The sequence below is a fragment of the Sebastes umbrosus genome, chromosome 9, assembly GCF_015220745.1.
Source record: "Sebastes umbrosus isolate fSebUmb1 chromosome 9, fSebUmb1.pri, whole genome shotgun sequence".
Classification (NCBI taxonomy): Eukaryota; Metazoa; Chordata; class Actinopteri; order Perciformes; family Sebastidae; genus Sebastes; species Sebastes umbrosus.
Window position 1 is genome coordinate 17,056,961 of NC_051277.1, and position 24,704 is coordinate 17,081,664.

Here is a 24,704-nt window from a genome sequence, read left to right on the forward strand (position 1 = left end):
GTTCGCCTGCCAGCTCAATAGGGGCCCAAATCAGTCTTAAATGAGTTACACATGGGATCAGATATCTCTGTGGGAACCCTCCTGCTTTTAATTTAAGGTAAACTAATAGCTTCATTTATTTATAATTAGGAAAAAAAAATAATATCCTGCTTTAAAACTGTATCATGTTATCCACTTTCAACTGGCAGCTCACTCTTCAATAGTTCATGAATTTTAATTCATTTCGGTGGTTAGGCCAATCCCCCTGTTGTATGAAGCGACAGAGAGTTTTAGTCAAATTGAATTACCCTCTCTGTGTTTCACCGGTCTCACCCCCTGCCGTGCTCATTTCCCTCATCATTCTACTCCTCCTCCTCCCTTCCCTTTCTCTTTCCTTTCATTTTACCCTTCCTATGCTTCCTTATAACTTCCTTATTTTGCTCATCGACTGCCTCTAGACAGCAGCAAGCTGTATGTCTGTGTTTTAACTCTGGTTGCCCCTAGCACATGTAAATGACTTTGGTACTAGATGTTTGATGAGAAAAGATGAAGAAAAAAATCCCTAAGTGCAAAATCAAACAGATAAGAGGCAGGAATTTTCACTTTGCTGGGGAATGTGTGTCTTGACATGCACCGCCTTTTATGTTTTTTCTTTTAAAGTAGTCAAGGACAGTTAGTTTTGGAGGCATTCTAATCTTGAATGTTAAGGATACATTTATGGGTTTCCATTTCTGTGACATAAAGTCTTTTTTTTTATGAGGAATCTTATAGAAGGAGAAGAGACATTGCTATAACTTTCACACTAAACCAAGCTGATGTGTAAAGGTTGGCCCTTGTGTTATCGCCCAGTCCCATATGTGTGGCTCTGCACTCTGGAAATGGTCTACAGAGTGATCATACATACATAAGCAACTGGCCGCAGTCATATAATAAGAACCTGCTAGAGAGGAAATATCTCACATGCCGGGAAGTTGGTAGCTCAGTGCGTTTGAGGCTATACGGCCCATATGACCCACATTACACCAAGTCATTCAAATGACCTCTGAGGTGTTATCTCCAAAAGGCAAACATGGCAGCATTACTGCCTCCTCCTCCTTGCCAAGAATGCCAGAAAATATCTGACTTTGCAAAGATCCAGTCCCGCTGCATCTGCAAATTCCCATTTTCAAGGTCAAATGTTGTATCGAGAATATGGGAGATAATGGTGTTACAATAAATTACGGGAAGGCATCCCTTCCACAGTTCCAGACGAATAAATCGATGGTTTAACAGTCCTCGGTGATAAAAGTGGGGGGGACAATAACCTAACATGTCTTGTGTGGTGCGGACAGCAGCAACCTTGGCGAGATTTAGAAAGAGCATCGTGAACAAAAGGGATAAGATTTGGTGGGAGTTGAGGTTAAAGGTACGGTGAGTATAAGATTAACGTTCAGATTATGAAATCTAAAAGGTTGAGAGGTTAGGATCCACCTTGTGATCCCTCTTAAGAGTCTGTTCTTAACTTCTGGTGTGGAGAACTTTGTCCTTCTCTGACCTGGATCATCAGCAGTAAACCCATTAGAAAGAGAACACCAGATGACAAATACCCCATGCAGGATCATGCTGAGTATTCATCTGCTACATTTGTCTGAGTGACAAAGCATTTCCTGCTGGCAGGGAGGGTCATTTTACAGGGTTACCACGCTTGTGGCCAATGAATACGTTCTGCACATAACTCAACATTCTCTTGACTTCATTGACGATGTCCATCATCTATTAGTGTGGAAAAGAATGACCATCCATGGACACATCCATCCAGCGAATCCCACAGAGGCTTAATTGACATTGAGACACTGGCGACCATTTCTTCCCAGCGTGCGTCTAAGGCCTGAGACGAGCGGTTGTACATTGACAAGTGGATAAAACTCCATAACTTAACCGGAGAGACTGGACACCCCTGGCAATCTCTTTGTTGTGTCTAAAAATAGTGAGTCCCAACGGTCTCTCTTGGAAAAAAAAAAAGCAGGCACACTTCATTATTTCATTATATCCTCCCCACTCTGATTTACATGCACACCAGAGGAAGAGTAATTTTTATCTGAGCGTTATGGCTGTAGCGAGGAGCTGTATGCGAGGATCCCCAGCAGAATAGCAAGACACAAAAACAAGCCAGAGATCCATTCAGTGCATCCCACCCTCAAGAGGCAGACATGATCTCATGTTATCCATGTTTCCCCCGAAGCACTAAGGCATATATGCATCATGTCAATGAGACATGGACTCGGAAACTCTGCCTTTTCAGTTACCATGTTAAATAATGTATCAAGGAGACGAATGGAGTTTAATTTGAGACAGATTCACTGTTGCATCATCTTTTCTGATGCACTCAGCTTCATTCACTTGATGTTTTCTTTTGCCTGTACGTGATGCATACTTAAGTACTTAGACGTATTTGCATATTCCCTAAGAAACGATGAATAATTCTTTATTCATCTCATTGCATTGACTCAATGACATTGCTCTGCATTACTGTGCAATTCCATTGATAGTCGCCATTGAACTATCTGCGACCTCGGTGACTTTTCCTGTGTGCAGTCAGCACCCATAGCGAGTACATAGCAATATTGGACACACGAGTAGGAGCATGCTGTGCACCGTTCATCGATTACACTGCATATTGTTGTCCAGTCGCAAAACAAATGAGGCCAACTGAGGCGTAAAAACATGAGTCTTGTGGTCCATATGTGAAAGAGCTGGTTGCATTAAGAAAACGGTGTGTACTGTAGGAAGAAATACACTTGGCTACTTGTAGAGTTGAACTTTGATTTGTTACCAGGATTTTAAAGACCTTATGTCATGTAAGGAAGGAACAACATGTTTTCCTGCACCTCCCAGGACAATAAGGTACTAAAAACATCAGAGCCTGTTCTCGCAGGTGTATTTAATCATCCTGACACTCTTCCCAAACATGTTATCAATGGCCAATGTTTGCATTGAGGAGGAATCCCACAAAAGACTCCCAGGAGATTTGCAGACATTGGTCGATGTGAGTCACCGGGGGGGTCAAACAAATGTGGTGTGCCTGGGTGACCTTAATCACTTCCAGGTTCATCCAGGCTCGGATTTCACTTTTGTGCCTTATTTCAGGTCACTGCCTCAAAGTCAAAGTAGGGCACAGTCATTATCTGAGGGAGCATAACACAATCATCCACACAATACAATAAGGTCGGCACAATTCACTGAAGTGTTGTCCATTACCTCTGGGCTCAAACACGCGTGCTCCATCACAAGCAGCGCCTGTCTATATGTGTGGAGCATTGGTAATATATGTAGTGAATTTATCTGCAATTCTCCTGGATGCCTGGGTCTTTCTCTTTTTGCTGAAAACAGAGAATGTAACCCCAATCACAGCAAAACACCAGCAGAGAAAAAAAAACGATTTGGAGAGGACATAGTGGAAAATCCAGACTATAGTCTGAATGCATGGGCTCTTAGAAATAGAAAGAAGAAGAAAAAGAAACGTTGATTACGAGAAAATGGGTTTATGGTGTTCTGATCTAACTATTCCAATCACATTGGATTGGCTACAAATGCATTTATTGGAGACGAAGACCTTAAACTACGGTGATTGTGAAAGTGGTCGGAATCTTGTTTCATTGGTTTTACTTGTAAACGATAGCAGAGAAAGGGCAATAATCCTTACTCAGGAGAAATTGTAAATGAAGTCAGTTCTTTTAAAAAAAAGTTAGTTATCACCGAGGCATAACTACGACAGAGGCGTCTCAAGAGGTGTGTGGGAAGCACCGATTTCCATCAAAATTCATGGCGCAGCATGACGTGGAGCCCTTTCACTTCATAATGACTGTCTGACCAAACGAGCAACAAAGACCTCTGCAGCAACAACAAAAAATAAACTGTCAAAATGACGTGTAATCTGGCTGACTGATCTTGGGAATGAGTTGCTGCTCTTTTTGAAGACTGCATGCACATACATTCTTTATGACCATCAGTGAATATCACACACATTATTTAAGAAGACTCTTCAAAAATAGATCTGATTCTATTATGCTTTCATGTTTCAGGCTCTAGCTATGCTTCCACTTTATTGTGGAATATGATCCTAGGCACTATCACTATATTTTTACCTTACTACCAACTGTAAGCAACATGCTATTCAGTTAAAGGTGTTAAAGAGAGCAGAGCTGCTTATGATGGAAAAAAAGTGATTAGGTTAAAACTTTGTTGAAAGCGGAACGTATCCCTTATACATCTATATTCTTTTTTTTTTGTGTGCTTTCCTACGAATGTCCAGCAACACATGACGCACGTGTCAATTTCCTCTCCAGTCTTTTCAAAATAAACTTCTGTCTTCACAGGAAACAACAAAACTGCTTAGTTAGGTTTAGGAAAAGATCGACTTGGTTAGGCAACAAAAAAACGTAATTTTGAAAACTTAGTTAGGTTTAGAAAATATCATGATTTGGGTTAAAATAACACCAGAAGTGGCGTAACTTAAATATGTAAGAGAACAAATAAATCAATGTTTACGTCTGGTTTCGCGGGGTACGAACACTGGTCTCCTGGGCAAAAGTCCAGTGTTTTTTAACCCGTCCACCCTGACCTCCTCCCTACATGGCGTTTAATGCTCTTTATACTTCTTAGTTCACGATTACGTGGATTACATACAAACTGATTTCATGGAATATATATGAATTACAGTGCATTACTTTTCGTATGTATAGCTACAAACAACACAGTCTTGCAGCAGTTCATGAAATAGTCACAAAATGTGATCTATTTGATTTGTGTACATAGACACAAAGTTCCCTTTTTTTCGTGACACTCAGCACGACTTTCAACAACATATTTTTCTTACGTTTTCCTACGAATGTATTTCAAAATAAAACTACCTAGTTAGGTTTAGTAATAGATCGACTTGGTTAGACTTAGGCAACAAAACTACTTAGTTAGGCTTAGGAAAAGATTGTGGTTTGGGTTTAAATAACACTGGAAATGGCGTAACTTAAGTACGGAAGTTACATGACAAAAACTACTTAGTTAGGTTTAGGAAAATATTGTGTTTTGGGTTAAAATATCTCCAAAAGTGCTGTAACTTTGGTACAGAAGTTATGTGACAAATAAGTCAACGTTGACTTCTGGTTTCATAAGGGGTACAAATATCGGTCTCCTTGGTAAAAGTCCCGTGTTTTTCAACCCACCCGTCCACCCCGACCTCCTCCCTAAGTGGCGATTGTCGCTTTTCATACTTCCTGGTTCACAATTACATGGAATACATACAAATTAATTTTGTGGGATATATACGAATGACAGTGCATTACTTTTCCTAGGTAGAGCTACAAACAGTCTATGAGAACAGCCTGTACAGATAGAGATCCAAGCCATTAGAGTGAGCTGTACACTGTGTGTTACCACTGACTAGCATTAGCTTTTTGTGGTTCACCATCTATTATTCTCTGTTAATGGCTCTATGCATACCTCCAAGCTGATATGCAGTTTTTATACACATCTCAAGCACATGACATGCAGTGTATTTCTATTATGAGGAAGCACTTACATAGCACAGCACTGATGACAAGGAAAAAAAGTGTAATTGCTGCATTAATCATAGCAAGTATGACACAAAGATATCAAGCTGTGGATGTAGTTCCAATTATAACGTGTGACATTCGTGGGTCTCATACAAACTGCTTTGAATGTAATCAGATATTCACATTTGAGTGTTTTTCAAGCATTCACTTTGAACCCCTTTCACTTGTCACTGGATGAAGTGAGAGCACAGAAAGAAAATCAGCATGCCGCTGTGTACGTGTGGATTAACTTGCGCTGTGTACATGTTTGAGCGGGATACATTTGGGGCCTCTGCTTGTCTTTTGTGTTTCTGCCCCAGATTGAGCCTGACAGCCATGTGCAATATCCTGTTATAGAACACAACTGCACAGACAAAGAGCGAAGGAAAAGCCATCAAATGCTTTGGCAAAACAGTCCTTCCGTATGTGCAAACCTTTCCGCAGTCATCCTACTTATGTCATGGGAAGCTCTAATTAGTTAATGGGCTGATCTCATTAGACAAATGCTTTTGTTGCAGGTGTCCAGTCCAAGCTGAGGAGATTGCCAGAGGCATAAGGTTAGAGATGTGGGCTTAGAAAACCAACGTAAACGACTTAATAGCTTATATGCAGTCACGCTTACACACTGCATGTGATCAGAGGTATTGCATTTCTACGAAAATACATGATCCTGCATCTTGTAATGTCACAGTGAAATGCAGTCAGCTCTAGCAAATAAGAGATGTCTTGACATCTATTGTGATTTTCAGTATGAGCAACTGAAATAAGAGCAACTGGTTCTTTCTGTCTTTTTTTATTGTACAACGTAGAAGAGAAGGGGCTTGCCTCTGTCTGTAGTAAGAGGTCAGCACATTCACTGTTCAGTCTTGAAGTGTTACAGCTACCCTGGAGTAGATTTCCGGGTTCATAGTGTGAGTGTCATCACATTGAGGAATAGGGCAGCTTCAAACGCGAGTACTTATGGCGATACCACTCATGGGATGTCTTCTCGCGGCTGGTTATGGCATGTCCACTGCGCCGGCACAGGGGGTGTTTGAAATGCAGTGATTAGCGCAGTGTCCAGATAATTTCAACAGGGTTTGCAATGGGACTAATCAGGAATTAAGAGTCGGCATCTACTTTAAATCGCCTTCTTTACGCATTCGTGAGGGGATACTGTCAGGATGGAAAAAGGCAATTGTCTGCGGCCTCCCGATTATCCCCTGCAAAAGCCTATAATCTGGCTGAAAGTACTTAAAGAGTCAAGCAGCAAAATAAACAGCATTGATTATCATCCCACTGTTCTTTTTCTTTTTTTTTTTCGAGGTGGACCATGCAGAGAGGGAGGGGGGTGTTGGAGGCTAAGGTTGCGCCTTCCCCCGTCAGCGCCATCTGCTTGGGCAAATGTTAAGGCAGGCTAAATACCCCCTGAGTCCTCTGTTCAAACCAGATTATCAGCTATTCTAAGGAGGCGGACGAGCATCTTATCATCTCCCAATCTCTTTTACAAAAGCAAATCAAGAATTCGGGTGAAGGATTACCAGGATTAGGGAGGAGACAGACATGGACCTCCTTGGACAATGTCTTCAGTTGTTGCCTTTCAGTCTGGCCACCTTCAGCATGCAAACATGCAACAACTGCACGACATTACCCTTAATTCTCTGGATCTAAAACACCACTTTCAGGAATGGTTGTGACAAATGGTATACAGTTAACATTTTGCCACACAGTACATCTAATATAACACTGCAGCGTTCAATTGCTTTCATTTATGACTGTTGGATCTCATTTAGTCATGGAGCTCAGTTCAGAAAAGAGCCGCTGCTCTGCAATATTGACAGCATCACATAGTGTTGAACAATGACCCACAGTGGGACGTGGCTGGGGTTGAAAACTGCATTTATTAGCCCCAACAGCATGATTGATTGCTGGACAGGGTTTCCACTGTATGCTTCAAAGAGGATAAAATGAGGGCAAAATTTCAATGCAAATAGCCTCTATGTGGCTGTTGCAGATGTCCACAGAATGCTGATGCACCTGGCAGCTAAAATACATGTTGCCTTCTCTTTACTGTATTTGGTTTTGTGCTCGGGGGGATTAGTGTTAAATCTGCACGGGCAAAACTAAGGTTGAAACCTTGTGATCGCTTCAAAGAGGGCTGGTGGAAACGGGGGGGGGGGGAGCGGGCGTCTCCTAAAGAACGCTTGTAAAGCTCACTTATCCCTCCTGTAACAACTGGAGTAACATACATACAACGAAACAATCAAGCTCTGACAAAGCCATGCCACATCTCCAAAACATTTTGCGTGCCTGTCAATCACGAGGACATTACTAATCCTACACGAACGATCATGGCGGATTTCTCTACCTGGGATATTTTTAGGGAAGACAGAGACAACCAGTCCTGCAGGCGCACCAGTAAACCATATGCTCCTCTCACACTATCGGCGACTACTGTTTTAGATCACACTTTTAACAAGGAACAAACAATTGTACAAGCAATCGATGTTCCTCAGATCCCCGCTCCACAGTCACACCTCGTTTAATCAACAGAATTGTTTTCAATGAAAACAATCTCCGGGCTGTAGAGCTACTCAGTGTCTCAGAAAGAACCACTCGGCGGGCTTCCACACTGATTTGATTGTTGCACACACAAAGGTAGCTAGACCACCGCGGCTATGGGGGATGATTGAATTATTCAGTTTGGCAGAGATTTGGCAGCAATTGTGAGGAGTGTTGCCTTGAGTGGAGTGCAACAGAAAGACAGCATCTTCTTGTTTCCTGCACCACTGCACAGCACATGCATAAATAGCCCCTGCTTAGACAGTCAGTACTGCTTCAGGACAACTTCACATCATAGCCTGAACATGCTCGCTGCTTGGCTAATTGACCTGCACCTCCCCATAGACGCCTTTAGCATCAATTGAACAATTTAAAGCATTTATCATATTTATATGTCAACTTGTAAATGAGAGGCATGGTTTTTAGTAGGAGTACGAAATACCAAAATACAACTTCCATGTTTAAGGCATCTTTATGTATCTGATGTCAACACTTAAAATACACAGATGTGCTAGGATATTATGAAGGCATGAGTGGCTGTCAAAATCATCAAATGTATAACTTATAAAGAAGCAGAAACACATTCAAACAGACTTTCAAACACTGATTTCAATGTAATCTTATCCCCGCTCGTCATATTTTGCCGCTTGGGGAGAAGCCCCCGGCGCCTTTTGCGTAGTATCTTGAAGCAGAGGTTTCGTGCGTTTGGTTAACGTTGTGAAACGGTTGTGGTTAAAGCTTGAATTGAAAATGTAAAAAAGTATGTTTCAGAACTGTAATAAGCCCGTCCAATCTTTTTTATTTGGCCCAAATGTAATGATTGGATGACCTACCTATCTGCCTGCGCTCACTCTACCCTTGCACTCATTGTGCGTCACAAATTTACATTCATAATGATCATTTTGGGGGAGTGGCTTTGGAGGGAGGCCTGAAGGGACGGACCGTCAGTGTTGAAGACTGGGCAACTTTCTCACTAGATTTAGCGACTTCTGGAGCTAGTGCTGCTAGTCATTGGAAAAGAGCTGGCAACGCTGCTGGGCTGGATTTTTCAGTTACATCTTTTTTTTAAATCTGGCTTACTCTTGCTCATTTCTCAACATTAAAGACCCTAACTTTAATATTGTAACACATGGTTACATGTTCGGTTAGGTTTAGGCAACAAAATAATTGGTTTTAGGTTTAGAAAACATCATCGCTGGGCTTAAAATAAGTAACCTAAGTTAAGCTACGGAAATAACGTCATGTGAGGTAGCGTCATATGATATAAAGTTGTCAGCAAAAATAACTCAACTTTTGGTTTCACACGGGACAAGAATGCCAGTCCCTTGATCGGCCCTTCCTCTCACCCTTAGCGGACTTTCTCGCTCTTAATACAACGTCCGTTGCTCTGAGCGTCTAATACTGATGCAGATGGTTTTACATTGGACTTAGTTGAAAGCCCGGTTCTTCTCATACAAACAATAAAGTGTGCCTTGTGTGTTGGTATGAAGACGCCACAGACCACAGTCCAATCGTTGCTTTTTTATGCCATGGTAGTGAGTCCAGGCTGCTGATTTCATACAATTTTAGAGAAATGTTGTAAAACACCTTTAGTGGTGCTCAGATAACTGAATGCACACTGCTTTTCAAAAGTTAGCACTTTTATTTAAACGATCTGCAATCTTGAATTGTCATTCTATACCATCTGCAGCAAATGACTGCGATCTCAGCGGAGAATGAGACTTGTAAAATCAATGTAATGTGAAGGAAAAAATGGGTTTTGCCATCAGCTCCTTTGTTATCCACATAGATAACGAATAGGTTCTAGTTTTATGTTACATTTATCAGAGGGGAAGGATTGATAACAGGGGTGAGGGACTGATTGTACTGATTATACTGATTCTCAAGGTTGTGGAAAGTCACGGAGCTTTTACCTCTGCCCCTTTATTTTCACAATGACAAACTTTATATGTGGTTTCTGATCCATCATATTATTCATAACTGATAATAAACGTGAATGCTCGATAACTGCAGTGCATCTAAAGGTTTTATATTACAGGAAACTGCTGTGTAAAAGACTTTACTGAAAAAGCCCGATAGCCATGCTGTGAATGGTGAAATAAAGAAGTCGAGAAAAAAAAGGGAGAAAAAAAAATTACAATTAATGAAGACCATATGGATAGCCTCACCAGCACAGCACAATGAATTGCTTTGTGTGTCTGTATATGTTGCTCCATCGGCAGACATATCATTGCATTAACTGTAATCAAACTTACTACATATAACTAGCTTCCTGGCCTGTTAGATGAAATTGAATACTGCGTCCTCATAAATCATGAATCGATATGTCAGCAAAGAAACTCTGGAATCACTTCCCTCAGTGACATACTGTAACACGACCACGGGACAACCTTTAAAACTCATTTTATAGATGGTAAAAATCTCCGGGAATGCACTTAAATGTGAGCTGACCAAAATCACAAGCGCACGCTGAGACCCATAACAAGTGCACATTTCTGTGGGAAGAGAGGAGCAACAAACTGGTCCAAGGACGAAGATATTTTCTGTTATAAACCAGACCGGCAACTGCTGCTTCCACTAAATCATCCCTTCTTTCTCACCTTTGACTTTGCACTCCGAAGCAGAGGAAAAATCCATTTATCGCCTACTCTGTCTTCATGCACAAATGTTAAGACTCATTAATGCTGTGGCTTTGTTGCAGTTTTTTTTAATTATTTATCTATGGCTCATTTGAAAACATTTCATTACTTAATTATGCATAACACGGAAAATCAAATCCTTATTTATCTTGCTCAAAGAGATACAACTACCTTATGATCTACCCGAGCTCTGTGTTTTTAAAGTAAGAGAACGAGGCGTTTAGCAGGTTTACATTCATCTATTAATAGAAGGCTGACATTTATGCACTCTCCATACGAGAATGCTCTACTCGACTGTGCACCATTTTCTCAAATCACCAAGGACACTTTCCCCGAGGGAACTGATTAGCTCTTTCTCAGTTTTAAAATATGAAGTAACTTTGATAAGCAATTAAACATTTTCTGTTGTCTCCACTCTGGCTGTTGTTTTATGCCTTTCAAGTCTGTATTTTTGGATCAAATCCGCATAAACAGCGCACAACACAATGTTAGGGCGGCGGTTATTGCACCCTCCAGCATCAATCTTCCTCTCAGATGTGTAAAACCCTGTGTTTGTGTATTACTGTACATCATAATAGCAGGGTTATCATTATCAAATGATCATTATCAGCTCTCATGGAGGAGAACCAAAAAAAAAAAAAAGTGTTGTTCCAAAAAAAGCTTTTTCTTCTGCTGTTTTCTGTCTGTGCACTTCAAAGGATGTGCTCTGAATTTCCATAACTTTTTATCTGTAATCTGTTCCTAATGAGCGATGTATATCTAAACCATTTCTTCGACTCCGTCTCCTAGTTGAGCGCTATATTGTTGCAAAATATAGAAGAAAAGGAGGTATGGGCAGATTTTCTATCGCTGAAATGAGCCAATTAATGGTGTCCAAACCAACACAGCCACACACACGTCTACAGGCCACAGCCTGTTTGACATACACTATATGCTCCTGGCTAACTGTACTGGATATGAGGAAAAACAAATGATTATTCTACAACATGTGTTTTGCCTCATTCTACTTTTATTGTTCAGTATAATGTGCAGAAAGCCGAACTGACTGAGTGATAATATTAGATGCTCAAAACAATGAACAAGAAGAGTCGTCAAAAATGTGCAATACAATGCAAAAAGACTTTAATAAATTTCAGAAGCGCACACATACATAAACAAAACATTTACAGTTTTCTCCACACTGGCAAATCAAAGTCAATTACAAAGATCATGTAAGGTGCATATTGTACTTCACATTGAATAAAAGTGAGGTTGTCTGTCTCCCTTACAAGGACAAAAGGCTCTCCCCATGTATAAGTATTTTTTTTTTCTTCTTTTCCCCCCAAAGATCAGGCAAATCTAATCATAACACAGTGCTAGGATGCTATGTATACTTCATACTGTGGCTCCTACGCAGTAGTGAATACATTTGATACCATAATTACATGAATATACCTCCTTTCGATAATAACAACCTGCCTCACACAAAGAGGCAACGCACATAAAATTAAAAGCTTTAAAATAGACATAGTCTGCAGAACCGTGGACGTATTAAGACTGGAACAAAATCAAAAAGGCTTCCAGTCTGTGCGGTAATTTCATTTATCTATATATAGTCTCTCACAAGAGGGGAAACAGCCTCTGGTCCAGTCCATCTGTACAATTGAAAACACAGGCTATGTCTATTTTAATGACTCTAATTCTATGGTTATATGTATGTACTGTATGTCTTTTATGCCTTACCTATCAAAGCAGTCTGTAGCTTACCAATTAACAGGACTATTGAACAACAATGCTGCTAACCCATCAAGCCATTTACTGGTGTATACTGTAGAAATGATTCTAGTCAGGACGTACTGTACCATAATGATTCTATAGGTGTAGAAACAGTAGAAGCAAAAGGATGCTCTGAACAAAACGCCAAAGAAGTAGTAAGTGCACCATAGTGGATTTTTCTGTCAAATGTTAACTTATTGCTGTTTTTTAAAACTGAAGCCTGGATTACCTTTTTTCATTTTGGTGTTCGATGTTCTCCTCAAGTCAAGTCGTTTTTTTTTCGCTTAAGCCCAACAACCCATTTTAAAGACTGCCTGAGGATTATTATTATTATTCTCACAGGTTAAATCACTTCCGAATTGAAAGCGAAACACAAAAGGTCGGGCTTAGTGCTCTTCAAATCTGCCCTACATAAACAGCTTTTGATTATAACCCCAGCAGTTAGTCCCTTGTGATTGTGGCTTAGCTCAAAGTATTAAACTTGTCCTACCATTGGTCCCGCTGCAATAACAGCATGCCGATCGGTGGAACGGTGGCAAAGCACTAAAAAACGTGGGTGTTTATTGTGGGGCCATCCATGCGTATTTCTGTAACCACACTCTTCACTAACCAATTTGTGCCCGCAACTACAAATTTTAATTTCCTTTGGTGGACGTGTTCTCTGGGCTTGCCTTAAAAATCGGTCAAACCGTTGAAAAAGGGATTTTTTTCTTACTATATTTAATATTTGGGCACATGGGACTACTGTTTTTTCCAGGAAAGAAAAAACAGTAGTCCCATGTGCCAAAAGATATAGTAAGATAAGTATCTCAGAAACTTCAAGGAGCACAATCAAGTATTTGGTATCTATGAACTCATAACAAGTTGAATATCAAATATATGCACACATATGCAGTGTAAAATAAATATATCATATGGAAAACATTTAAAAAACACAATGTTAGCATTTTTCCTAATTTTTGAAAAATGTGACTATTAATAAAAGTGTGACTTTTTATGTAACCTAAAAATTTCAAAGTTGTCCTGTTAGATACTTGCCCAAAGTAAATCTGTACCAAATTTCAAGACTTTTGACCAATCAGAACAAATACAGTCTTTGGGCACAAATGGGTTAAGTGTGGGACAGAAAGAGGCAAACGTTGCCAGAAAAAGAAACACTGTGATGTGAGCTCAATACTAATATAAGCCTACAGGCTGTAGACCTTGCAGCATAAATACACTATAAGTCATTTAGTTCCATGAGCGAGCCCAGAGGGAGCAACGTCAAAATGATACAAAAAGAAATCAGAAAGTAAGAAAATAAAATGGCCACCAGGCAGTTTTTGAAAACAAGGCAAAGAAATGGAATCAATAAATATAAACACCATCAACTCTGTGACATACATACATATAAACATACTTTACAGATCTACTGACTGTATTTGACACCTATTTTACAGAGTGGGTGCTGGAGAGGGACATTTTTTGGAGAAGGGTTCAGGGCATACAGCATCGTCCTCACTGACACAGGTTAAGTAATAGCATACGACTCAATAAAGCATTTCAAACTTCCAACAGATTCACAGGAGGAGCTTTGTCAAGTTTCAGGCAGGCAACATGAAGCGTCTCTCTCTGTTTTTTCCGAGATCACCCCCCCTCCACCACCACCCCAACCCTCCAAGTTCATCTTTTCTCTCGCTTGTATGAAGAGGTGGGGTTTGAGGCTGTAGAGACAGTAAAGTACTTGTTTCACCTCTTCAGTTCTCGCCTTGCTTCTGCCCTCTCTCCCTCTCTCTCTCTCTCTTTTCTCTCTTTTTCTCGCTTTAGGGTAGTGGGAGCTAGAGATTGATTTTAATCCTGTGGGAGCGAGCTGTACCTGTGCCACAGAGTGTGCCATAGTGTGGTGGTTTCAGTGCCGTCTCCTGAAATATAGAGAGACAGACAGATATAGGGAGATTGTCGTTACAATATCATCGAGCTCTGAGAAGCCTAAGCTGTATAGCCTTATCAGTGCCAGGCTACACCCAACACCGAATAAAAAATCTCCGAAGAGAAGATAAAAAAAACAAAAGCATTCTTCAAGGCACGGCTGGCAATCAAGTCATTATCTTGTCAGGTTTCCTTGAAGAATGCTACAAGTGTCACATGCTTGTAGCATTTTCCTGTACTTATCAGAACATGCAATCTTATCCAATTATCACTCCCAATTTGTCTTTTTTGTCTCCCACCACACTAGTGCAGCACTCTTTCATTCCCCCTCAAAAAAAGCCATTTGGATCAATTTATGCCCACTCTTTCTTTCGGACCCTTGCCAGTAGGTCCTCTGATATGTACAGAATATGACATTTTGCTGTTCCTAAAGAAGACACATACGCCGATATCTGAATCAGGACAAATCTGACCCCGATAGTTCTTACAAATAGCAAGGCACAGTGATGCACAGATGCAATGACTCAACAGAAATAACAAAAAAAAACAAAAAACAATGATAATAAAATAAAATAAAAGCCATAATCAGTGGCGAGGATTTAATACTGGCATCAGATTTGATTAACAAGCCTTGTTAGCCTTTTAAAAATCATGGCTGCTACCGCTGGCTATGCACCCACTATGAGTCAGCACAAGCGCTTTGTCATCACACCATGGGTGGCTAGTGTGAAAAGCCCATATACCTTCACCCACACAAATAAATGCACAGATTGTGTTCACTGCTGCCCTCGGCATCCAATGCATGCTTTATTATAAAGAATATAATAAATTGCATTATAAATAGGGCAGAACTACAACACTTGTGGTTTAAGGTGAGTCAAACTGCGATGGATGTGATACTACAAAAACAGCAGCTTCTCCTATATCATACTGAGTCATAGGTTAGTGTCATTAAGCAGTGACCCTACTGTATGTGCTCCAGAATTATGGGCCAAACAAAAGGACGTATTAGCCTTTTTTTATCCCCTGCATATTCATGGTGATGTCTGAGATCACTCAAGCGGGGTGGTACTCGTTTGATCTGCACATACTCTCACAAGAGCTCCTCATCACTGGAGGCCGATTGACCTCTAATATCACGGGGTAGGGGTTAAAAGAAAATGATGAGATGCGTAAAAACTGAGAGGAGAGAGGGGAGGGGAGGGAGGCATTTTGCGAATACAGCTCGCGCTGTATAATGAAGCCATATGGTGACACAAATCTGTGGTCTCTGAAGTATTTTTACAAGCTTTACTCTTTATCAGCTACATCTGTAAAGTCCCTGAAAACATTTTGGTGACCTTCAACTGTAATCATCTCCTCCCGCGTGCCCTCCACATCGCTATTCCACGGGCGGGCTTTTTGTCTTGGCTTTATTTTTCAGCTGCTTTAGGTGCGTGGGAGGGTGTGGGGGAAACGAGAGATCACCGTAAAGGCACTAAAGCACCATCTGTCACTCCGGCAGACAAAAAGGAAAACACGACAACCTGCCTGTGATCTTTGCTTTTGGACTTCTGGTATTAGGGTTTGAGGCTCAAGAGAGAGAGCTGAATCGCTGGCATTGACAGAACCAAACGCAGCTTTTGTTTTAACAGCCACACTTGAAATAATCTCTTCAATTTCTCGAGTGCTCGAATATTCTCTTTTTTTTTTTTTTAACCTCCTCAGATAAAACCACACTTTTTGAAGTGTTCTTCTTTAGACTTTGGAAATAGATTTTTCTTTAAAGGAGATGAAATCAAGGCAGAGATGAAATTATAACAGGACAGCTGGTCATCTATTGTCCCATCATGTCTGGTCCCGTGACTCATCTGAGGATGGTACGTGGCATCGCTGATAATCTTAAAGGACGGCTGCCTTTTTTCTTCTTCCTTATCAGCCTCATTCCAAACCTAATTACGGTGATTTTAATCATACTGTATTACGAGTGATTAACCCTTTAGTGCATTTAATTAACCTTTGCAGCCACCGATCTCTCATCAGGCAAAGCTTCGTGCTTTTTTTCCATGACACAGGCTTTAAATAAGCACATTTAAAACTGGTGGGAAATCTAATGTCTAAAGTGGGAGGCATCACTTGTCAGTTGCTCGAGGGGACAGGAAAAAAAATTGATGTATTATCAGCTTAACATCACTGTAGATATGGTTGCTGAGTAGAACCGTCGAGGACATATTTTATTTCTTGATAATATTCAAATTCTGGGAGCATGTGGCACCACAATGTGAGAATATTAAACAGATTAAACCTGACCTCTCTTAGAGAAATGCAATACCTTTAGAAATAAACTGATTCAAACAGAGCCTGAAGATTTGGCGGGATGTTTACTAATCATATATTCATTGATTTTAAATTATTCCGACAAAAATACCCCACTCTGATCAGCAACATAAGTGAAAATCAATTTAAACCCTTGATGCATAAAATTCATGACGGATAATAATTCAGAATTGTAGAACACAGACTGAATATTTCTGCATATTTCAGGGCAGCCGCTACCAGTAAGAGGGGAATATCATCCTGACAACTCGTCAGTGTGTCGTATAAACACATTATGAATTTAATCTTTGGTACCAAGGGCATGTAGTTGGCTTATGTATAATGTACCATGGCAGATAGCTTTTAACCAGGATTTCAAATAAAAGGTGGATGAAGGGAATCACTATCAACTCTGTGTGGGTGTCTTCATAAATTATCCTGAGCACAATACTTCACGGGATCAACAGTCATTCGTCAAAACTATGCCATGAGGAATTTTAACGCTTGCTAGATGTCACACACAGAAGCGCACTGGGAGCGAAAAAAGACGGAAATGAAACCAAAGATCTGAAAACTGTGTGCAATGTGAGGCTAGACACAAACAAAAAGCGAGCACCTCATCAAACAAAATCAATTATTGATGCAATATCATGAAATTGACCCAGAATTGGATGAATGGCAGTCGTGATAATTACGATCAAAACAGTGACAAAAACGAAAGCCAATGCAACAACAACCAAATCCTTAAAGAAATCATGAAAAAACAAAAGATAAACAAATGAAAATAGTGGAAAATGCCAACAAATTGGATGTTTGACACTGAAGGGGAAATATGGATACACACTTATAAATAAATTGCCACCCCATGCACAGACATCAGCCTTGATTAGTGCTGCTCAAATATCAACACGTCTGCCATGTATTAAGGATACGATGATACACAGCACATCACAGCGGCAAACCTTTGTTGTGATGTCATTACAGCCTCATCCTATGTGAGGTAATTTAAAGAATGTAAAGAATGTGTATCTACATATGCCGTTTATAACAATAATTGGGGGTCATTAAAGTAGAGCATTTATGGGCTAAATGCAACGTCGGCCGAGCGGGCTTTTTATGGACTACCGCTCCCTTGGTGTTTAAGTGTATTGGTCTCAGGGCTCTGCGTCACCTTGATCCCTGTGACCTACTCCCCCCGCCCCAGGAAGTACTCAGTCTTCCCCGCGGCGCTATGCTCTGGCTGTCAGCCCTGAGCAAGGCCACCTCTCCTTACCTCTGATTTACATTCATTTCCCTCGCCAGCTTTTTATTTATTGGGGCACTTCGCATTTGGCACATATCTCTTACGGAATCATAAGCCCTTTGCTGTACCTTGGCATTCAAATGAGCCTCTCTCTCACAAAGCCTCGCTGGCAAAGCTAAGACAGCACTTAATATTTTGAGGACAGAATCCACAAAAAGTGGGACTATTTATCAAGTTGTTTTAGCACGTCGGGAACACTTTTTTTTGTTTGGTGCTATTACCTTCACACTTTTTGCCGAGATGAATACCTGATGAATTGTCACTGTGGCTGCCATATCTATTTTTTGCTACACCTTATTTAAAGATGTCAGTCAAATATATTAGAACACAGCATCATTCGCCCTTCACCTCAACTACATCAATAGAGAGTTCAATCATCGCCCGCCTATCCCAGGCTCTTCTACAGTGCCACCAACCACTCAAACTGAAGTTTAAAATAACCGGCCATCGTAATTGCGCCGCTGGCATTACTCAAGCTTTTGAATATGAAATTACATATGATTTGTAAACGATTATGCAATTACGATTGCTCGTGAAGGAGGGTGAATACATGGAATTAATAACAGTCCAGTGAAAGGTTTGCTGCATTAATTGTGACAAATTATGTTTTATTCTTTTCGTTTTTTAAGTGCAAATGACATTCATGTAGACACGGTCATGGTCTGTGTGGGAAAATCCCCCGGCTCCATGCTGCCACCCTCCCCCTTTCACATCGCCTACCATGGGAGAGCAAGGGGAATGTGAGTGGGGACTAGTGTGGGTGGGTTTAAAAAGGAAGTCATGAATTACCTGTCGGGTGGTGATTTGCCCCGTAGTCTTGAATCCCCCCTGACAGCTGCACTCTGAGACACTGTACGGGTCGGAGCTAGTCGATGAGCACTTGGAGAGTGAGTCGCAGCCCACCACGAACGTGTTGTCCAAGGGGAGCTCCTGGATCACGTGGTGTTTCTTTGGGGCCACTGGAGTCTCCGGTTTGATTTGAAATGTAGGCTGAGGGGACGCCGACTTGTAATGCTTGGCTAAATCTGGGCTGTCGGGTTTGAAGGTGGTGGGCGTGGTGGCCCAGTTGTACTTCCCCATGGTTTGCTCCTCTAGCTCCACGGGGAGATCCAGTGTGCCATTAACGTGCTCATGCGTGGGGTCGTCAGGCTTGGATTCATCTATGGTCACAAAGTTCAAGAGGAGGCTCTTGGGGGATCGCTTCTTCCTCTTCTTCTTCTTCTTGATCTGACGGTTGTCTTGGTTGGGCGACACCCACTCGCCGCTCTGCTTGCCCTTCTGCACCACTTTGTGCCGGGGCGTCTGTCTGCAACGCACCAAGGCGGTCACGAATATCACCAAGATGACAGTCATGGTCCCTGCTATGATTGCTATGACAACAATCACGTATCCGTTGGCTTGAGGTGTTACCTCGCTGTCCCCTATGTTACGATCCAAGGGTGTCTCCATGCTTTTTCGCAGCTGCTCTTGGATAAAGGTAGCATTTGACACAGTGTCGTTGACGAACAAGTGAATAAGTGCGATGGCGTGTAATGACTCCGGCTGACCTAGATCTTTGACCTTGACTACCAGCCTATGCAGCCCCAGATCAGCCGCCACTATTTTCTCCTGCAGTGTTATGTTACCCGTTGTTCTGTCGATGGCGAAGAGACCTCGAGGGGAGACCCTAGATGTGATGATGATGCTGCTGATGATGCTGTACTGCAGCTCGGCATTCATACCTGTGTCATTGTCAATGGCAAACACTCTGGTGACCACAGCGCCAGGGGTGGTGGTGGTTCGCACCAGGTCATATGAGTAATTGGAGGACGGGATGACGAACACGGGGCGATTGTCGTTCACATCGACCACATTGATGGTGACCTTGGCGTAGGAGGAGCTTGGAGGTTGCCCTCCGTCTACTGCTTTGACCATAAATGTGTAGGAGCTTTGCTGCTCCCTATCAAAGGTGATGTTGGGTTTGATCACGCCAGTTTGAGGGTCGATGATGAAATTATCTTTCCCGTTCAAAACGGACAGGGTTATAATCGCGTTATCTCCTGCATCTGCGTCCGTCACTGTGATTAAGCCCACGGTTCCATAAAGAGGCAGGTTCTCAGGCACGTAGAAGTTGTACTCAGGGTGTGTGAAAGCCGGGCTGTTGTCATTAAGGTCCTGGACGATTAGCCTGACGGTGACATTGCTCTGCAGGGACGCGGAGCCATTGTCCCTCGCTATGACAGTGAATGAGTACCTCTCCTGCTTCTCTCTGTCCAGCCGTTTGCCAACGGAGAGAATTCCTGACCGTCTGTCTATGTTAAACCCGTCAGGCGCATCAGGGCCAAGAGTATAAATAATCTCAGCATTATGTCCGCTGTCTGCGTCAGTGGCGCTGATTTTTATTAACTGTGTAGAGGGGTCATTGTTCTCCGGTATGGAAAGTTGGATTTCCGGCTGGGGGAAGATGGGCGCATTGTCGTTCTCATCCTTGATTTTAATTAAAACCATAGCTGAAGTGTTCAAAGGAGGAGTCCCCCTATCCGAGGCCACTATCTTAATTGCATATTCTCGAGTCGTCTCATAATCTAGGGGGGCAGCTGTCTCCAGTAAGAATTGGTCATTAAAGACAGGCTTCAACCGAAAAGGAACATCATGGTCAGTGTAGCAAGCTACTTTGCCATAAAGATCTGCATCCTTGTCAGTAACAGTGATGAGGGCTATTTTGGTGTTGAGAGGCGCGTTCTCAGACAGCAGAACAGTCCCATTAACCAGGTTGATAATGTAGCGAGTGTCTATGGAGGGAACATTGTCATTAACGTCTGTTACATTAACAATCACTGTGGCTCTGGATGGGGTGGAGCTGCCGTCGCTGGCGAGGACGATGAGTTTGTGAACAGGAGTCACCTCCCTGTCCAGTGGCTGCTTCACAGTGATCAACCCCGTGGAGCTGTCGATGGCAAAGTGACGTTTGGTTGAGGCAGAGATCTGGTTGCTGAAGGCGAAGTGGATCTGCGCGTTGGAGCCCAGGTCTGCGTCCGAGGCGTGGAGCTGGGCGACCGACGTCCCCATTGGGGCGTTCTCCGGCACCGTGACCTCCAGCTCGCTGTCCTTGAAAACGGGGCGATTGTCGTTGACGTCGGAGATGGTGACCTGGAGGATGGCGGTGCTGGACTTGGGAGGGTTGCCGCCATCCTCGACCTTTATCTTCATGACAAAGGTGTCCTTCTGCTCGCGATCCAGGTTCTGCTGGACGATAAGCTGCGGCCACTTGTCCCCTTCAGGAGTCTCGATGATGTCTAAGCCGAACTCGCTGACACTCTGCAAAGACAAGACAACATTTTTGAGTTACGTTTATTCTGTTTAGTACTCAGAATATTGAATACCACATTCATAATTTTACCAACAAAATTGTTTGTTTTGATTGTTTTCTTTCTTTATATGACATGAGGTTCTTAGGTTAGAGGATGTCATATGTTAAGAATATCACATTTTCACTTTGGTATGAAGAAACAGATCGCTATAGAGAAGTATAATATATTCCGAGGCATTCTTCCTCTTGTTTTTGCTCTTGGGTTGTAGATTTGTCAATTGTCTCAGAAAGCCAAACAGCTTGTCGAGGTATTTTCTTAGGTTACTCCGGTTCATTTGCAACCCTTCTTGGGATCAGGCTTTAAGGCAGTGATGAATGTCAAGAGCAAATGAAATGGCCCAGGACATTTTTAAACAAGGCAGCTGCTTCTTGGCTCTGCTCATGCTCATCTCAGTTGGCCAGCCGTTAATCAAAAGCATTTCCAAACATGCTAATCATCAGCTTGTTTTACTCATTTCCTACTTACACTATACACTATACTTGCCCCCAGAAACATAACAAATGTCTTGTCTTATTAATCTCAATCATTGTGGTAAATCAAGACCCTCCACCCCTCCTATAGCAACGACTGCTTGAAGGGATTCATTTACCTCTTTAGCCTCCTTTCTGCCTACACTAAAATGAGATTTCACCCTGCCGTCCTATCTTGTGTCAAGTTAGAATAGAGCAGGCAGCCTTGCAACATTTCAACTTCATAATGGGAAGAGAGAGAAAGCTGGAAATGGAGACACAACAATGAGCTCCCATTTTAAATACACTGCAAGTCCAGATCACCACAGATTAAGAGAAGGGAGCGAAAAATGCTGCATATTAGGAAGGCTTTTTGCTCAAGAAGAGGGGTAAATCTAGGCAAAAGTAAAGCCGGAGGAAAATGAAAACAAATGCATAAGTAATCCCCATGAGAAACCGGAGGAACTGGCACTGGCTGTTAAGAGTAATTGCCTTCCACCCAAAAAAAAACTAGCACTAATATTTACAATTGCAGATGGGGTACGGTATGGATCCATAAATGTTTTCAAATTAGACGAGAGAGGAAGGACGAGAGAGGGAGAGAGAGACGAGTGACAGAAAAGGAAAGAAAGAGAGAGAGGGAGAGAGAGCCGGGGGAAGGAAATAAGAAGAAGATCAAGCCCATGAATGAGCTGCATGCACATTATGAAACAAAGAAGCCCTTTGAAGCTCTTTCAGTCAGAAGTAGTTTCATGGTAAAACAAGAAAAAGCATCCTCTTTAAAGAGATAAGCTTCATGCTGCGCATAATGTTGGAAGAGATTACTCTGTCTAGGCACAGCTATCAAATGAGATTAAGATATATACATTCTCCTCGTTCAAGGAAGGAACATTTCAACCAAAATTGTGAGCTCACGAGTCCTCAGTAGGTTTTAAAATCTCGAGCCGCGTCCCCGTGCCAGCATAGTGTTGTAGCCGACACAAGGAAACGTGCAGCTGCAGCATGTAAATTATTATGTACTCCGAAAAACTGCTTGCCGAGGGAATGTTGTCAACATGTCAGTGATTGACAGAACTACTTAAACCAGCCAGCCAACGCTGCAGCAATGATCTTTCAGACCTTATTTTGTGATCCTTCTGGCAAGCCAGAGACATACATGGGATGAGCAGTATATAAAACATGCGTGGAAATACAGAGCCTTATGGATGAACTGTGCTGTATCTTTATGCGCGTTGCAGAACTATTTCTGTCATAACCGAGAGGTCCAACACAACATTGTGGGGGCTCTATTGCTAAGCAGTACTCCATTCGTACAGAGCTCCTCAATCCCCAGTTGTTTGAATAGTTCACAGCTTCGGCACAGTAGCTGAGGATCTGCACACTGATATTTGGCAAAGCCTGATTTAATAGTAGGATGTTAAGTTAGGATGTGTCAAAGGGAATGCTGCACAATGATTTATGAGCCAGCATTTCCTCTATGCTTTTGTCTCGGTTTCCACACAATTTTACAACTGACAAGACGGCACTCAGCGCATTTCAATAAGTTGAAGGGAGCTATCTCTCAGGCTGTGCATCCTCCCTGAATGCAGAATTAGTCTGGTGGATTGTGATAAGATCTAGGGCAGGCTAAGAAAAGGCCAAATACTTGCATGAATCACTCACTGGGAACCCTAAGGCTGGGCGAGGACGAAGCTCTCTAAACGGCTAAGTGTGCACATCATAACCGCGCCTCACTCTCCCACCACACGCATACTTGTACAGGTACTTTCTTGAACTTTGACAGCTTGCCATTCATTCCACATTACAGTTGTCTGGAGTGATCAGGGCACTGCTTTATGTGGGCTGTGTGCGGTACACAATCTGATCACAGTTGGCTAATTTAAATGAGAATGATTGAGGGATACTGACAGAAGCGGAGGTGGCTGATGATGAGGGAAGGACGACTCTGAACCCCTTTTCGCAGACAGCGCCTCAGATTATCAGCGGATGCATCTTTCAGTCAAGTTGATGACCTTATTAAAACTAAGAGGAGACTGAGATTGGGCTGTGAATATATCAGGAGGACTCTAGTCACGGTGATGCCCATGGATAGGGCTAACTGGGGAGGGCTATTCATCACCAGCTATAGCACCTCTTTATAATGCTGATAGAAACTCACCCTCTCTCCCTCTCATTCCTCCTTCATTCTTTCTCTCCATCCCTCATCCACTTTTGCCCCTGGCCATGATCTCATGCATATAATTAAGACAAAGGAAGCTGGGAATTGTTTGTCTCTTTTTGTCAACCCCTAGAAGAGGATAATATGTCAAAATAGGATGCTAATGAAAAGTGGAAATGCTTGACAGTGAGCCCAAAAATCCCATTCACTGCCTATAGGCAGCATGCAATGCATTAATCAAATTTCTCTTGCTACTTGGGAATGGAGCTTGAATAAATTTTGCATCTTCAAATGCAAAAGTTTGAATCAGTTTAGGGGTAAAATTATTCAAGCTCAGACTTGGAGTACTAGCAAAAAGACCACTGCATCCACTGAAAAATCTTTCGAGGTATATTTCAGATAGAAATGTTGCAAGGAAAAAGCTAGGTAGGTGGCAAAAGGTCAAGTGTAAGAGCCCTCCAGATTGCCCAACCAAAATACACCCACTCAATCATCCACTTTATCAGTGAGGCATAGCCCAGCCAGCAGCAGAACATGGATCTACATGAAATGACTGTATATAAAGAAAGAAGACTTGGCAGCACCTCATAAAGTGAAGCCAAAACACCTCGCTCGCCCCCTGGTGGCCGGCTGCAGTACAGGTCATAAAGCCCACCTCCATGGGCCAACTTAAAAAGTCAAAGTACAAAGATGGTTTCTGTCATGTTAAGTAGTTCTTATCACACTGATGTATGTTCAAGTGTTCATTTTTCTGATAAGT

At 42.1% G+C, this 24,704-nt stretch overlaps 1 protein-coding gene across 3 annotated transcripts in view; it reads right to left on the reverse strand.

Moving 5' to 3' along the window:
- Positions 1-24,704, reverse strand: part of pcdh11 (protocadherin 11) — a 143,465-nt gene that overhangs the window by 107,916 nt on the left and 10,845 nt on the right. For 2 of the 3 annotated variants that reach the window (XM_037780408.1, XM_037780409.1), the window contains exon 3: positions 18,777-21,284. In XM_037780408.1, coding sequence (XP_037636336.1) covers positions 18,777-21,284 — 2,508 coding nt within the window. Of the gene's footprint in view, positions 1-11,831; positions 14,383-18,776; positions 21,285-24,704 lie in introns of those variants that run through there. The other variant, XM_037780411.1, reaches the window with a different exon arrangement.